General features: G+C 45.3%; 1 protein-coding gene across 1 annotated transcript in view; it reads left to right on the top strand.

The window, feature by feature from the left end:
- Nucleotides 1-16,478, top strand: part of SCUBE1 (signal peptide, CUB domain and EGF like domain containing 1) — a 161,104-nt gene that overhangs the window by 116,364 nt on the left and 28,262 nt on the right. Inside the window, exon 10 of the mRNA XM_066633612.1 lies at nt 11,182-11,304. Coding sequence (XP_066489709.1) covers nt 11,182-11,304 — 123 coding nt within the window. The remainder of the gene's footprint in view (nt 1-11,181; nt 11,305-16,478) is intronic.

The raw sequence follows: 16,478 nt of genomic DNA, 5'->3' as shown, positions 1-16,478 counted from the left end.
GTTCTCTCACTGTGTGACGTGCCACATATGTTGATGAGGCTGTATAAGTAACACATAAATAGTTAATAATAAAACCATTAAAACCACAATTTGTTTTAAAAAACACCAAAAAACCTACCACAGAATCAGCAGTAAAAGAATCGAAAAAATGAGCTGCAGCTCAGCTCAGATGGAATAAAATGGTTCTCACAAGTCATCTAATGCAAAAAAGGATAGGGACCAAACATGCTTCCCCAACTGAGGAAGTTCCTGAGCCCAGACCTGTGGTCTAGCTCTTGTGCCCACCAACTTGACTTTCTAGGGGGGCAGAGCAGAGACTCCCGAACAGATCTCAGAAGGTAGGCAGATGTATCTATAGGAGCAAGTGGTCCTTTAAGTATCCTGGAAAATGACCATGAGTATCAGCATGGACTTGAAAAATGTCGTGCAGTCCAGTTTTTAGATCAATAGAAAATGAGTGTGTAGGGCTTGAGGAAGGGACTTGCCAGCATCACAGAGTGTGGCGTGGCAAGTAAACAATGACCAGTTTTCATGGTGATTTATAAAATGTATGTGCAAGTAGGCTGACTGATGCAGAGGTTCACTGCCTTCGTGGCATGTGTGTTTGTTCAAGACAGAGGAGTAGCTAGAGGGGATGCAAAGCACTGAGTTTTGCAGGTAGCCTCACTGCAGCGTGCAAAGGGCCCCCCTCCCCTTCAGAGCCTTTCCAGGTGGGTGAAGCAAAACAGAGGCGTACACCTCCGTACGCAGTGGGAGAGGGAGGGGCCCCTTGCATGCCCACAGTGAGGTTTATACCTCACTGGCTGCACCACTCGTTCAAGACATAATAACTGGAAGCTTTTAATCAGATTTCCAGACTTGAAAGTTTGTGGGAAGGGAGAAGAATTACATGGCTCATTTGCTGTTAGAGAATGCTTTGGCTAGGGTGTTTTTGTTCAGTCTGTAGTTTAGAAATTGAATCTTCTGTGTGGGTATTTGCATAGCTTATAGCACAATCCTTTGCAGATCTGCTCAGTAATAAGGCCCTTTAATAGGACTTACTCCCAGGTAGACGTGTAAGGGGCTGCAGCCCTCTCTTAATGTCATTGGTCAAACTGATCTAAGGAATACAAATAAAAGTCAGTCACTGTTGTGCCCTTAAAGGTAAACCTGACAGCAAGACAGCACATCAGAGCCTCTATTTATTGACTCCTTTGACTGACATTCCACCGGGACTTGATATTGTGCTTCAGGAAATTTAAATTTAAATTCTATTTACTATTTACATTTTTGCTCTGTTAAAAAGGCAGTTTGCAAGTTAATCATTAGGTCTTTTTCTTTCGTGATTTATCACTGCTAAATAGATGAACTGCATTGAAAATCTTTGTTTGGGGTGAGGTTGGGAGGAATGACAGGTCTGCACATGGACCCCTGTGGCATTCTCCCCTCCATGGAGTTGGAGGACTTGCTGCCATCCACTGCATTCCTGGGCATCTGCAGAGCCGACTGGCTGGGTGAATTGAGAGGGGAAGGAGCCAGGAGAGGTCTCATAAGAACATAAGAACAGCCCCACTGGATCAGGCCATAGGCCCATCTAGTCCAGCTTCCTGTATCTCACAGCGGCCCACCAAATGCCCCAGGGAGCACACCAGATAACAAGAGACCTCATCCTGGTGCCCTCCCCTACATCTGGCATTCTGACTTAACCCATTCCTAAAATCAGGAGGTTGCGCATACACATCATGGCTTGTACCCCATAATGGATTTTTCCTCCAGAAACTCGTCCAATCCCCTTTTAAAGGCGTCTAGGCTAGACGCCAGCACCACATCCTGTCTCAAAAAGAAGGAAGGTGGGGCTGGAAGGGGGGGGGGAGACAGGATGCAACCAGGGTGAAGAGCAAGCTTGGGACAAGGGACAAGGGAAGACAACAGAAAGCAGGCTAATGGATAGAGGAGCAATTGGGCCAGGGAAGCAGGAGTCCCAGGGGAAGGAAGGAAGCAGGCAAAACAGGGCCACAGAGAGGGGGGAAAAGAGCAGAAAGGAAAACAAGGGGAGTGAGAGGGGGGTAGTGGGGAGATCCTGGGCGCACCGGTGCTCAGCACCCTTTCTGGACCAGAGAATCGTGGGGGCAGAAAGACAGAGTTGTTTCCCCTCCCTGTGGCCATGGCGGGTGATCTGGTGTGCCTGGCAGACCTGCTTGGCTCAGCCATTCCTCCTGGGTACCCTGGTCTTGAATCAGTGCTGCCTGCTGCGAGGACCTCTCCCCAGCAAGATGAAGTAGGAGGTGAAGAATGAAGGTACACCAGTAGTGGGAAAGCGGATGTCTGGGGGGGGGGGGCTGAGCCCCATGTACTAAGCCTCAAGGGATGTCAAAAGGGCTGGTGGTGAGCAGGGGCAATTGGGGTGATGCACGTGTTTCCGGGCTCATTCAGGAGGGGTGTTCTCATTGCTTGTCTCTGGAAATGGCTAGTGCTGTGAGGTGGGTCCACCCAGTGCTCTTCCCTGGCTCCAAATAGCTACAAAATGGAGCCGTTCTAAAAGCAGGGGGCTTCTCTGGCTCAGGTGCAGGGAAGACGTGATGACATAGGGGGTGATGTTGCGTGTCGCTGTGTTGCCCAGCCCTGGGTGCCAGGAGGCTCTAGTTCACTGCTGGGTTGGACTGCGGTCAACACTGTGAGTTGTTCCGTAATGGTAATAATAAATTTCTCCCTGCATCACAAGGTCCCCTGAGTCTCTATTGCCCTTGCCGTGTCCTCCCAGATCCTCTTTGATGTTGACCTTCCCCCTTGGGAAGAGACAGAAGGGGGAGAGGCTGCCACACATCCCCTGCCATGGGGCATTGTGTGCCACTGCTGGTACCATGAGTATTCAAGGTTTGGCCTGACTAAGTGGGTGCTCTGATAGGAGTTGGCCCTTGGCCAGTACCCGGTCTGATGCTCTCCCGGTTGCCATGGTGGGGATGCCTGTATTAAGAATGGCTCCTTGACAATGGAAGTCATCGGTTGGTGCTGAATAAGTCCCTGAATAAGGCAAGGAATTACTCTGAAAGATCCATTATTGGCAGGAACTCATGCTGTATAATAGAAAGGGGCGTTTGTCACTAGGTGTCCTTGAGTTTTGATGTGTGTTTGAACGATGTGGATGCTGTTGTTTAGTGGAATCAGTTGTTCCAGCTCACTTGCATGATTTTTGGCAGGAACTGCTTTTGCAAAGTGATTTCTTTGCAAATTATCGTCTGTTGTGGTGTGTTCCTTATTTGTTTATTTATGCTGTTTATACCCTGCCAAACAATGCATTGCAAAACGAGATTTTAAGGGTATTTTCTGCCTGACACTAAGCTCTCGACTCAGGCAATGCGCTGCTGTATGTGCTGCTAGGCTCCATGTGTCACTAATTGTTGTCGATGTTTCTAGCCTCTTTGATGGTCATTCTTCGAATCTTCCTCAGTGTGTTTCAGCCACATGTTCTTTGGTGCTGCCCATGGAACCTTCCAGTAGGAAGGTCACTCTTGCCACAGGAGCAGCCAACGAGTGTTCATTCTGGATTCACCATTAACCCCTAGTTAAATTCTTCTAACTTCTAAATTCTTCTAACGTTTTGCTCTAAAGTCAAGCTTTCCACTCCCTCACCCCAACTTATAATGGCAACCTGGTGTATTTTGTAACTCAGAGATGGCTCCAGTTTCAGTACAGTTGGAGTGGCTGCTTTTCACTGCGAACTATGGCGTCTAAGGATATTCCATGGTTTCTCTTCCAGAGGAATAAGCAACACGTGTCTTCCTGACACAGCTTGGCCAATCTTCCCCTGCAATACACAGACACAAGTGAGTGTTGGCTGCATTCTGTGGCACTTTCTCTTTGTGAACGGAGTGCCAGCTCCCCGTGACAGACTTGGATGGCATTCTGTGCATGCCCAGAACACAGCTGCTAGAACATGTCTCAGAATCTGTTGCAGACCAAGTGCAAGACGGTCCCCTGAGGTCCAGACGTTGGACGTCTCCTGGTCCAGAGCCATAGTTTTGCCTTAAAGACCCTTTCTTAGCACATATGTTGCCTTCTGGCTCTTCCTGTCTTGAAAAACTGGAACCGACACAAAATGGTTCCAGTTTTTCAAGACAGGAAGAGTAGAGACGCCTGAGGGGGGACATGATTGAGACATACAAAGTTATGCATGGGAAGGATAAAATGGATAAAGAGATGCTCTTTAGTCTCTCACATAACACCAGAACCAGGGGACATCCATTAAAATTGAGTGTTGGGAGAGTTAGAACAGACAAAAGAAAATATTTCTTTACTCAGCGTGTGGTCGGTCTGTGGAACTCCTTGCCACTGGATGTGGTGATGGCGTCTGGCCTGGATGCCTTTAAAAGGGGATTGGACAAGTTTCTGGAGGAAAAATCCATTACAAGGTACAAGCCATGATGTGTATGTGCAACCTCCTGATTATAGAAATGGGCTATGTCAGAAGGCTAGATGCAAGGGAGGGCACCAGGATGAGGTCTCTTGTTATCTGGTGTGCTCCCTGGGGCATTTGGTGGGCCGCTGTGAGATACAGGAAGCTGGATTAGATGGGCCTATGGCCTGATCCAGTGGGGCTGTTCTTATGAAGGCAGCATCTGCTTCTGTCCAATGCAATTTAGAGCTATCGAAATATCATTTCTCATTCAAACTCCGTGGTACTGTCCCAACACATTCCTGAAAGCAGAGGCTGACACGAAAGATATTCCATCAATCCCTGCACCTTTCCCAGCTCCTTCCCCCCTAATACCCCTACCAATTTTGACACTTGTATTTCCAGTTCACTGGGCATCAATCCACAAATTCTTGGCACCTGTGCAATTTTCTTGCCAGGTGCCAAATCCTTTTGTAGTCTTTTCTAGCTGAAGTATATAACGAGTCTAATCAGTTTAGCATTTAATCATGTTGCACGCAACATGTACAGCTGACAGAGCAGAAGATTTAGTTGACAGAAGCTGATTTACGAGTGGAGAAACTTCAGGAGTTCAATACAGTTGGAGGTAAATTTCCAGCACTGGCAACATCACCAGCTGATTTGCCATGCAAAATTCAGAGCTGGGCTTCTTTAGGAGTACGACAAGGAAAATGTTGTATCCTCCTTCCCAGCAAGGTGGAATTGATATTGTTGGTCCTTGTTCTAAAAGTTTACCTCCTCCTCTTCGGGTATAATGCAGTAGATGAAGGTATGTACATACCGAAGAATCAGAGGCATGCCTGCTACAGATCACACCCAGGGCAGTGGCACTGAGCTGGAGATCAGCATCACCTGGAAGTTCAGGGGTGATGTAATTAATTGCATTGCTTCTGACCTTCTGGACTCCTGCATTTATTTACATACAAAGAGCCTGCCTCCCTTTGACAATCTTCAGACCAGTTTGGGCCCAGCCACTGTACCTGGGCCCGGGGTCAAAAGGGTGCCTGAGAACCAAATTCACATTTGAAGGAGAAGGAAGGGACCCAAAAGAAACATTATATCCCCTGGTAAAATTCCTCCCAGTGGCTCCCACATTCAGGCATTGCATTGTGAAAGATACAGACTGAGAAACTTTACTATTTCCTACCAAATTATCAAATTTTTTAATTGGTAGTGTCACTCATTATAACCCGCCCCAACCAAAGAAAGAAATTATTCATAGGCCCCTTTTTTTCTTATTGGGACAAAGGTTCAAAAACAGATTTTTTGAAGTGGAAGCTCAGTTTGGGTCTCCCCAGGGGGAGAAAGGTGGGATAGAATTGCAGCAAATAAAGGGTGCTCTCCAGATTAGCCGTCCACTTGCAGCATCCATGAAGAATGATGTATCTCAACAAACATGAGACAGTAGTGTAACTGGAGGTGTGTGGTAAGTACAGCAGGAACTGTGATGTGCCATGTAAGCAGCCCATTGCACACATTTGTTGGAGCCATTTGGGTCAATGATGGCAACACACAGATGCTTGCCAATTGCAGGGGGCATCTTCACATTACCTGGTCCCGGGTTCCCACCCCCCAGCTATGCTGCTGCTCCTCTGAGGCTCGCAGATATCAAACACCACATAAGTTTTGTGACCATATGTTCAAAAGCTCGCTTGGAAGGCTCCAAACTCACAGATTAAGAGGTGAAAAAGCGGGCAAGGGGTACTTGGAGATTCCATGGCAAGAAGAAAACCTCACAGATAAGAAAATCTGTGTGGGTTTTGCACCCAAACATACACTTTTTCTTTCTTTTCTACGTTTTTTCATGCACTTTATCCCATTTGAAGAGACACTTTGCCAACAGTCTGAGGCTAAGAGGCAAAGAAGGAAGGCCCATAGCCAGGGAGACAGACCAGGGACAGACTGCACTTGCTCCCGGTGTGGAAGGGACTGTCACTCCCGAATCAGCCTTTTCAGCCACACTAGATGCTGTGCCAGAACCAACTTTCAGAGCGCGATACCAGAGTCTTTCGAGACTGAAGGTTGCCAATATAATAACCTCAGAATGGAAAATACTCTTTAGAAAATGCATCTGAGAGCTGCTCTAAAGTAGTAACAACATTGTTACTAGCAGCTTTTCAGGTCAGGAGCAGAAAGAGATAAGGGGAAGGAATGGAATATAGTAATAATAATAATAATAATAATAATAATAATAATAATAATAATAATAATAATAATAATACAGGTATTTCTATACCGCCTTTCTTGGTCCTCAGATTTCTCCTTAGACTTTATTCAAGGCAGTTTACATGGGCAGGCAGTTTAAATCCCCGTAGGGATTTTTACAATTTGAAAGAAGGTTTCTATCTTTCAAGAAACCACAACATTCAGGTGTTTCTTTCTTGATCTGGTCGCACATTCTGGCCTCCATCCTCCCACACTCAGAGCAGATGGAATAGCTCGGCTCAGCTTGTCAGCTGCTTCAAGGTCGCACGGTGCCGGTGGCCTCAAACTGGCGACCTTCGGATGTTATCTTCAGGCAAATGGAGGCTCAACCCTCTAGACCAGACCTCCTGCCCAGACATCTTCCTCAGCAACAGTCCACCAGATTTTCTATTTGTTTTCTTTCTTCTGGCTCCCCCACAACAGCCAGCTGCTATGCAGGAAATGTATAGACCACCTTTATTTATCAGTCATCCAGTGATAAACATCCACTGCATTCGTCTTTTAGAAATGTGTTGCTGTTTAAGACCAATATTTGATGAAAGCAATTTTTGTGCCTGCAACCCAATATTATTATTATTATTATTATTATTATTATTATTATTATTATTATTATTATTATTATTAACAGTATTTATATACCGCTTTTCAACTAAAGTTCACAAAGTGGTTTACAGAGAAAAACCAAATAACTAAATGGCTCCCTGTCCCAAAAGGGCTCACAATCTAAAAAGATGCAAATGAATCCCAGCAGACAGCCACCAGAACAGACACTGCTGGGGTGAGGTGGGCCAGTTACTCTCCCCCTGCTACAAAAAGGAGCACCCACTTGAAAAAGTGCCTCTTAGCCATACATGGGGGAAATATTCGCTTCCCCTGGAGTAAGTCTCGTTGAACTCAGTGGGCCTTGCTTCTGGTCAGATGTTTGTAGGCTATTATTTTGGGTGTAAGAAGACTGGATGCCAAACCTGTAAAGATGATTCAGCTCCTGGAATCATTTGTTGTTTTTACATGTCTCATAACAAGATTTTATTTATAATTACGGAAAGAAAAACAACAGGGGCTGTTGGCTTGGTTAGAGGTGAAAATCATGGATCCTGTTCCATTTCAAGTGAAACGCAGCCATGCTCTGCCCTCTGTAGAATGAAATAATTTTTACAGGCCTTGTTAGTCATGCTGCAACCTTGAAAAGAAATAGTACTATTTTGATCATTCAGGATGTTTTTGCAGTTGTTGATCCTGACCTCCTCCTTGTTTTGAGGCCCTGAGTTTAAACAGCAGCACAAAAGTGCATGATTCCCAGTCTCAGCCCATCTTTTTTTCAGTTGGTGCTAAATTAGCAGTTACCCATCAGCTTCAATGGAATGCCACCACTGGACAGGCAGCCCAGTCCTAAGCTGCGCTGGCATAGGAGGGCCACATGAACTCTGATGTATCCAGTGCAGCTCTGGGGCAGACTAGAAGTCTCCTCGGAGTAAGGAGATATTTTCCCCCTTACCCCAAGTAACATCCCAGCCTGCTCTATGGGACTACTCAGATCTTTGCCAGCTAATTAGCTGGTGGAAGTCCAAGCAACCCTATGTAAAGCTTCTTGTTCCAGGAAGGGGGTTAGGATACAGCAGAGGAGGCCTCCACCAATCCTAGCCCTCTCTCTGGCCTGATCCACCCCCATTCCACCCTCCCCCACCCAGAAATCCCTCCTCCCCACCACCCTTCACATACTCCTGCACTGGTTGGAACCTTACCTGTTTGTACCAGTGGACGGGGGGCTTGTCATGCAGTGTCAGTGGAGCGGCACAGACTTTCCCACCTACAATGCTTACTCTCCGGGTGTCACAAACCTGCTTTGTCACACATTTGCAACCCTCTCGGCTGGCACAGTGCCTGCTATGCCAGCTGAAGCAGTGATTAGGATGGTGAAGCTGACAACTCTGAAGCTGACAGTTCGGCCTCCTGAAATCAAAGGAAGTTCTTATGTTCTGTTTCTCGCAGTTCCATAAAAGATGAGCTAACATTACGTTGGGGGAAAGTATTGAATTATGTAACACATAGAAACATCCGTTTCTGTGCACCTGTCCCCCTTGACGTTGCTGGTGCTTCAAGCACGACCTGTTTAAAATAGGAATAAAATCAAATATCGTGGTTAGTTTCCCTGTCAGTGATATCAAATGCAAATGTGAATGTTCAGAACAAATCTCGCATTCCTGCTCATTTAGAAACATGAGATTTGAACTGGCATTTTTGGATACTGTGAACTCTGGAATAGAGCTTTGCCTTTATTTGTGGTTTTTGAAACTTCAGAGTATTAAATTGTCTACTGATTTTCAACTTCAAATTTTTGTGGTTCAGATTTTTTACATAACTTCCATTCTAAACAACACTCAGGAACATAACTTCAAATACCATTCAAGAACACTGTAGGTAGAGCCTTGTGGTGGCTGGACAGAGTGCTACCTGCCCAGTTAAGTGAAAACTGGTTTTATCTGGTGCTTTGTGATTGGTGTAGATCAGGGGTGTCCAAAGTTTTTGGCAGGAGGGCCACATCATCTCTCTGACACTGTGTCGGGGGCTGGGGAAAAAATTGATTTACATTTTAAATTTGAGTAAATTTACATACGTTTACATAAATGTATATATTAAAGATGAACTTATATGAATGAAAGAAGGTCTTGGAATAGGCTGGCCTTTCCTTTGCTGCCACTACTGCATCACAGATGTGAAACAGCAAGCAGTAGAGGAAGCCCTCATCCCACAGCTCACGCGAGAGGTCAAACAGTCGCCCTCACGCTGAGAGCAGTTGTGTCAGGCCAGTGCGGGCTCCAGCAAATCTCCAGAGGGCCACAGTCTCATTGGAGACTGGGGGCTCCCTGAGGGCCGCATTGGAAGTCCTCGAGGGCCGCAAGTGGCCCCAGGGCCTAGAACATATTTGCATTACTAAGGTGATTTACCTTCATGCTGACTTTTTTAATACTTAGTATGTGTTTAACAAAGTTGTTGGTTTGGCATCCTGGAATTATTCACTAAAATGCAATTCATTGTAGCTAATTTGGTTTGAATGGCTTTGGAATGGCTCAGTTGTATTCTAACATCCTGTAATAAATTGGATTCCTCCTTTTAAATCTGTTTTATGGCTGTGTTGATGGAGAAACCAAAACCACAGCAATTCAGCCCAAGTTTTGCCTTGGACTTGTTTCGGACTCAGATACCATGATTTCAGACAGACTGTTCCCTTTGTGAAATTGAGGACATTGCTAAAGCACTTGCCCAAACTGGAAATAAACATAGATTTATGAATTATCCTTTTAGGACGCAATCCTAATATGAGTTGGAACAGACAGGGACTTGTGCCAGCTTGGGGGTGGGGGTCAGATTGCGCTGTTAATGTCTCTGGTTATTACCTTACTCCATTTCATTATCATCATTGTTGGCAACCTTCAGTCTCGAAAGACTCTGGTATCGCGCTCTGAGTGGTGGTTCTGGAACAGCGTCTAGTGTGGCTGTAAAGGCCAATTCGGGAGTGACAATCCCTTCCACACCGGGAGCAAGTGCAGTCTGTCCCTGGTCTGTCTCCCTGGCTATGGGCCTTCCTTCTTTGCCTCAGACTGTTGGCCAAGTGTCTCTTCAAACTGGGAAAGGCCATGCTGCACAGCCTGCCTCCAAGCAGGCTGCTCAGAGGCCAGGGTTTCCCACCTGTTGAGGTCCACTCCTAAGGCCTTCAGATCCCTCTTGCAGATGTCCTTGTATTGCAGCTGTGGTCTACCTGTAGGGCGCTTTCCTTGCGCCCTTTCCATAGAGGAGATCCTTTGGGATCCGGCCATCATCCATTCTCACAACATGACTGAGCCAACGCAGGCGTCTCTGTTTCAGCAGCTGTTTCTGTTTCTGCTTATTATAATCAAATAATATATTTGAGCACAGGCCCAGGTGAAAAGAGTTGAGCCCATTGCAAAAGTTTGAATCCACTTTAACCTCAAATAAGTTGCTCAAGCCATTTGTCTGGGAGACATTTAAAACACTGAGTGTAATCACAGATTTGGATGAGTTGGTCGCTGTTCTTTTCCAATCCTTTATTTAGCTACTGTGTTTTTAAATGTCTACCAACATTTATAATGTCTACCAACAAAGTTCACTGGGACCCTCAATAGTTAAAACTAGCAATAACCACAAAAATAGGAATAAAGCCACCATTCATAAAATCAGAGAAGCAGCTAAAATCCAATGAGCAATTCAACTTAAAAAAAACAACTGAATAATAAAAACAGCCCCCAACTAAACTAGTAAGACCCTCTCAAACCAGGTCAGCTGCTTTCTCCCAAAGCCTGATGGGAAAATAATGTCTACATGATCCTAAAGAGCATGACAGAGTGGTCCTTATGAACTTCTTCAGGGAGGGGATGTCATAGCATTGATGCCATCACTGCAAATGGCCCTGCCCATTTTTTGCCAGTCTGCCTAACCTCGGACAAGGCAGGCATTCACAGCAGAGCCATGGGGTGGGTATCATGCATCTCTTTTCCCAGATTGTATCCTAATGTTTGCTCCTTTTCTTCTGCTGCTGTTTCTGACAGATATAGATGAATGTCTGGTAAACAATGGCGGCTGTGACCATTTCTGCCGAAACACTGTGGGCAGCTTTGAGTGTAGCTGCCAGAAAGGCTATAAACTACTAACAGATGAACGAACCTGCCAAGGTAATATTCTTTTAATTAAAATTTGTTATCCTGCTTTAAAAAAACAAAGCAAAACCTCATGATGGCGCATATTTAGTTCCTACAGTGCTAGAGATAAGATCCTCAAAAGATTTATTTTAGCAGTAGGCACAGAAGCACACATTTCGTTGTGAAATATTGTGATTGAATTGCTACTGTTATTTTCAGAACCAATGCAGGTGTTTCTGCATTGAGTGTCAAAGCAAATGGAACCATAAGTGGAAATAGCAAAGTATCCTAATTGCTTGGGAGAAGGGAAGCACGCCTGTCTTGAAAGCTTTGAGCAGAGGTCAGGCAATGTCAAATTGATCTACTCTGGTTTATTGGTGTGATGAGTGTCTTGCTGTGTGGATGCAATTCCCTCTTTTGACCAGAGCTAGAAGGTGGTACACTTCTCTCTGATGCCCTTCACATTCTAGTTTGAGAAACACTGGGAGGGTGTCAGAGTTCTGACATGGAGGATTGACGTGCTATAGATCAGTGTTCTTCAACCTTGGGGTCGGGACCCTAATAGGGTCACAAAACTTCAGTTGTGGGGTCACAGCAAGACCACTCACTGGACTAGAGCACCACACTGGGTAAAAGGCAAGGCATCTGGTGTATCCCTTCAGGTACCAGGAGATTGTGTTCCAGTTCTGCTCAGGTTCTTAGCAGTTGTGCTAAAATAGTTTTCACGAGTGCCAGGCTTCACAGTAACTTTTTCTGTTCTCTCTAATAAGGTTATTTGGTTACAATGAACAGTGCTGGAGGGCATTACCAGGGCCGAGAGTGTGTGGAGATGGGGATGGGTGTGGGTAGATAGGGTCTTGGGAGGGGGTGGAATCAACAGTGAGGTCACCAGTCATTTGTTTGTTTGTTTGTTTGTTTGTTTGTTTGTTTGTTTGTTTGTTTGTTTGTTTGTTTGTTTGTTTGTTTGTTTGTTTGTTTGGGTTGTGGCACTAAAATGTTGAAGGCCACTGATCTAGATAAAGTACTTCCCTCTATATGTTTTATAGTTCAGAGAAGTTCTGCAATCAAATACCCATTCTGTAACTAATATCTTGAGTTACAATAGACAACCTGCTTCAATTGTCCAAATTCTCATCTTTGCGATTTTACTTTTGATTTTTTTTGTTGTTTCTGTAACATCTGCCATTAGGATAAGCTGATGGTATTTGAGGAGCTGGTTGTGGAATGCCTGGGTCATATGGAATTCTGTCTTCTCAGAAGCACATCATCCAAACTGGCTGTGAGGCTGGTCTTGGTCTTCACCAGACACTACTAGCTGGGCTTAGAATAGGAGTGGTCCAATAAGAGGGACCCAGGTACTGGCCAAAATGCAACCTGCCCTGTCCCTAAGCATGAACCTGAGAGGAAATACACCAAGCCCACAGCTCCTGGAGTAGCTCGCTATGAGCAGACACAGGGAGTTGCCTGGAAGGTGCTTTGTGGTGCATAATTTTGAAAATGAACTTTGTCCGTGTTGAGGGTGGTCTTACGCACCCCTCCCTCCCACTCACACACACTCCTTAGCTTTCCAGTGGGGTGCTTCTGTGTTTTAGCTACCAACACATGGCACCCCCTTTTTATGGGATGATTTCCACAATAATTACTGGAACAGAACATATGGGCTGTTGTGATAGGGAAATGTTTTTAAAATGCCTCTGACTCTGAACATCTTGTGAAGGACAGTCTGGATTTGGGAGAGCAGGTGGGGCTTTCTGAGTGCAAAGAAAGAAATGTGATTTCCGCATGTCTAACTGACGCTAATTTTAAAGCCTGAGGATATCTTCAGGCACTTTATTGATTTGATATTGCAGTCAATATCGAGGCTTCCTATTTAGTGTATGATTGTTCAGAATCTATGTCAGTCAAGGGCAAGCATTTTGAATGTTTTCAAGACCGTGCAAAATATCAAATGTGGCTCAATATGCTGCTATCCAATTCTTTCTCAAATGAATGCCAGAGAGTCCTTAGGAAAGCCAGTTAAGACTTTCCATAACTTCCCATTGGTTTTGCCTGTGTCCAAGGACTTAGTGTGGTTAGACACTGGGGAGTCGGCGTCAGGTGAGGTTGGCCGTTGTGGAGAGAGGGCAGACTGGCATAGACAGGATGGTATGAGTTGGCAGAAATAGTGTTGAGGGTTATGTCAGTCAAGGACAAGCTGCCAGGTGGCATTTGACTCTAAAAATAGTGTCAGAATTGCTCTAAAATCTGACTGACTGTAGAAGAGAGTGACAAGACCTTAATTTTAGCATTAAGAAAAATAGGAAACTTTGTTTCAGGTAAGCTCTTGAATGCTGTGAAACTGGTCCTTCAATCATATTGGACTGTTGTTGTGTTTTAGATTTAGGTGAGTGTTTGGCCAGCAGTAACAATGGTTTGAGCCTCTGGCCCCTTCTGTTGGCATCCTTCAGTCTCGGAAGACTATGGTATCGCGCTCTGAATGGTGTTCTGGAACAGAGTGTCCTCTCCAGTGCGCGAAGCCTGGGTAAAGTAGATATGGAGGATAGACTGTTACCCATGCAGCAAATCCCCCCTCTCCATGTCGCTGAAATGGTCCAATGGAAAGGCAGAAGCCAATACAGTTGGTTCCAGCGACATCGCAGGACTTGCCAGAACGTGACTGTGTTCAGCCATGAACTGCCTCAGGGACTCCGGCTCCGGATTTTGCCTCGAGGTTGACTCCTGAAGCCTTTTCCATAACTGGATGTAGCCACAAGGCTACATCTGTACTTGTCGTAAGAGGCGACTGAACAGCCACCGGGTAGATGTGACTCATTAGCCTGGGAAGGCAGCTGATCTGAGAGAAGGCCCCTTCTGACCCCTCCAACAAAGGGAGCAGACTCTCCCTGCTCTTAGCTCTTGCTAAAGGAAGGGATGGTTAGGCTTAAGGGCAGACACACACGTCATAATCTTGAAGGGGTCAGAATGGGCAGGGTGGAGATGAGAAGGAGTTGCAGCGTCAGTACATGGCAGCATGGAATTCCCTCCCCCTCCGCTTAGCAATGTGGAGTGCATTGTCCTTCCCCTGTTCAGGTCTCATCTTAGAGGAGCCAGTTGGGCATTTGTGTGTGGAGACAGGAGACAAGTATGAACTTGCCATCTGTGTCATGAGGGACAGCAGGTTGTTTGTGCACAGTGTCCCCTTTGTGTGCCAAGTGCCCTACCACCCTAGTTGCCACCGCCAAAGTTCCCCTTTAAGAACCCAGAGACGTATCACCTCGTGTTGCACATCAAATCATCCAAACAAGGGTAAGGCAAACCCCGTCCCTAGAGCCAGATCCGGTGTTCGGCCAAATCCATCCCTCTTGTGACCTGCACTCCTCATTCCAGAGCGCCATGTTTCTCCATGTCCCCCCGATCGGGACGGTGCAATGCTCTGGCTGGTCCTGTCTATGGTGCAATGCCCGTGGATGCTGAGGGCTGATTTGTACTTCTTTGGGCTTCTTACCAACTCTTACCAACAGAAGCCGAAAACTCTGCATAAAACATAGAAACACTCATTCTTTAGGGTCTGGCATGGAGAACAGCAGCATGTATTTTCCTGTTTTCTGCCTGGCCTACTTAGACCTAAAGAGCAAAACTAATAGTGGTACCCAACTCACAGAAATGGATGACTTCTGGATATTTACCTCTTATCTAGTGTTTTTAGGGAAGAATTCACAAATTCAGATAGCCACACGACTGCTGATGTTTAATGAAAGGAAGCTTATAGAGATAAAGGAATTGGTTAAGTGCAAATCACCAGTATTTTGTTTTCTTTCTTTATGGACCGAATGTCATCGCTGAATGAGGTTTTCAGCAGTAGGCACAAGAGCAGTTTGGGGTTACTCCCTGTGTCAATTTTTAGATTTCCTCTGCTTTTTTTTTTTTTTTTCTTTTAACCATGGGCAAAACATTTTTAAGTGCTGCTGAGAGACTTGTGGCAGGTTATTTGGGGGTATTTTAATACTCCCACAGTCTGAATCAGACAGATGTAATTACATATTTGTCCAAAGAGGATGTTTTCATTCATGTTGTTTATGTATATTTGCGCACCTCATTTTGTCATCTCAGCTGCGACTGTTTACTTTTATTTTGTGCAATTTGGCCAGTAAAGAACGAGTTGCTGGTTTACAGAGCTATAAAGGAGTTAAGGATCTGGATTTGCATGGTTGGAAAAACTGTATGCACAGCCCTCCTGGACCAACAGCTCTTCAGAAAGCCTATCACCTTGATAGACGGCTTTACAGGATGTGATTTTCTTGCACTTATGTCAGACCAACACAAGACAAGGTTTCTGACCATTGTGAGAGTCTCCCTGACTTATTTCCACACAGCTCCAACTAAGTGCCAACCACCAACTCTCCCTAAAACCCAGTTTAACTTCCTCTTCCCCCTTCCCACCTCTGAATTTTGAATGAAATTCTCTGTACCACTTGGCCACTCCCAAGAATTCTCTTGGCCGCTACAAAGCTCTGCACATTCCGTCCATAGGTGGAAGGTCATTGCTTTAAATATTCCAGTAGGGCAAGATACTGCTCTGTCCATCACTCTCTGGAAGAGTTTGAAGAGAAAGACTTGATCATGACTGGAGAGCAAAGGGCAGGCTCCCCACCCCAGATTTTATTTTTCTCAAAGTCAGAAGACCCCGTAATTCCGGATCCTTGAACCAGAAAATTACTGTTCGCATTTATCCTTTGAGCCAGTGCGTGACACAAAACTCTTTTGAGACTTTATTATGTGAAGGGAGTGGAGACTGGGCATAGGTTGGCTGGTAAACATGAAGTCTGGGAGAAAGATGATTTATGGAACTTTCCTTTTCCATGTGTAAATGAAAATGTGGTGAGCAGCATTCATCCCGTGTGCTCCTCCGAGGCCAGGCCGGAGGTCATCCAAAGGGCACCAGCAGGAAGATTGCACTGGTTGCTTTTACCAAAAAAAGGATTTAAATCCAAACACGCACAAGAAAGATTTTAAAATAAAATTTTTACCCAAGCCCACACAAACCCATATTTGAACTTGTGGTCAAGCTTGAAGTTTATCCTTTAGAGAAGAGAGTGAGGCAGACTTCAAGGTTTATTCTGTCCCCAGTAGAGGGAAAAGAACACCAAGAAGAGGCACTCTGGATTCCAGGTAGGGTTTGGAAAGCTTCTGGAAGCTGGAAGACCAACAAGGTATCCATTTGCACTTCG

Source organism: Tiliqua scincoides, chromosome 7, assembly GCF_035046505.1.
Source record: "Tiliqua scincoides isolate rTilSci1 chromosome 7, rTilSci1.hap2, whole genome shotgun sequence".
Classification (NCBI taxonomy): Eukaryota; Metazoa; Chordata; class Lepidosauria; order Squamata; family Scincidae; genus Tiliqua; species Tiliqua scincoides.
Note: the sequence above shows the minus strand (reverse complement) of the source record. Positions and strands in the feature narration are given on the sequence as shown.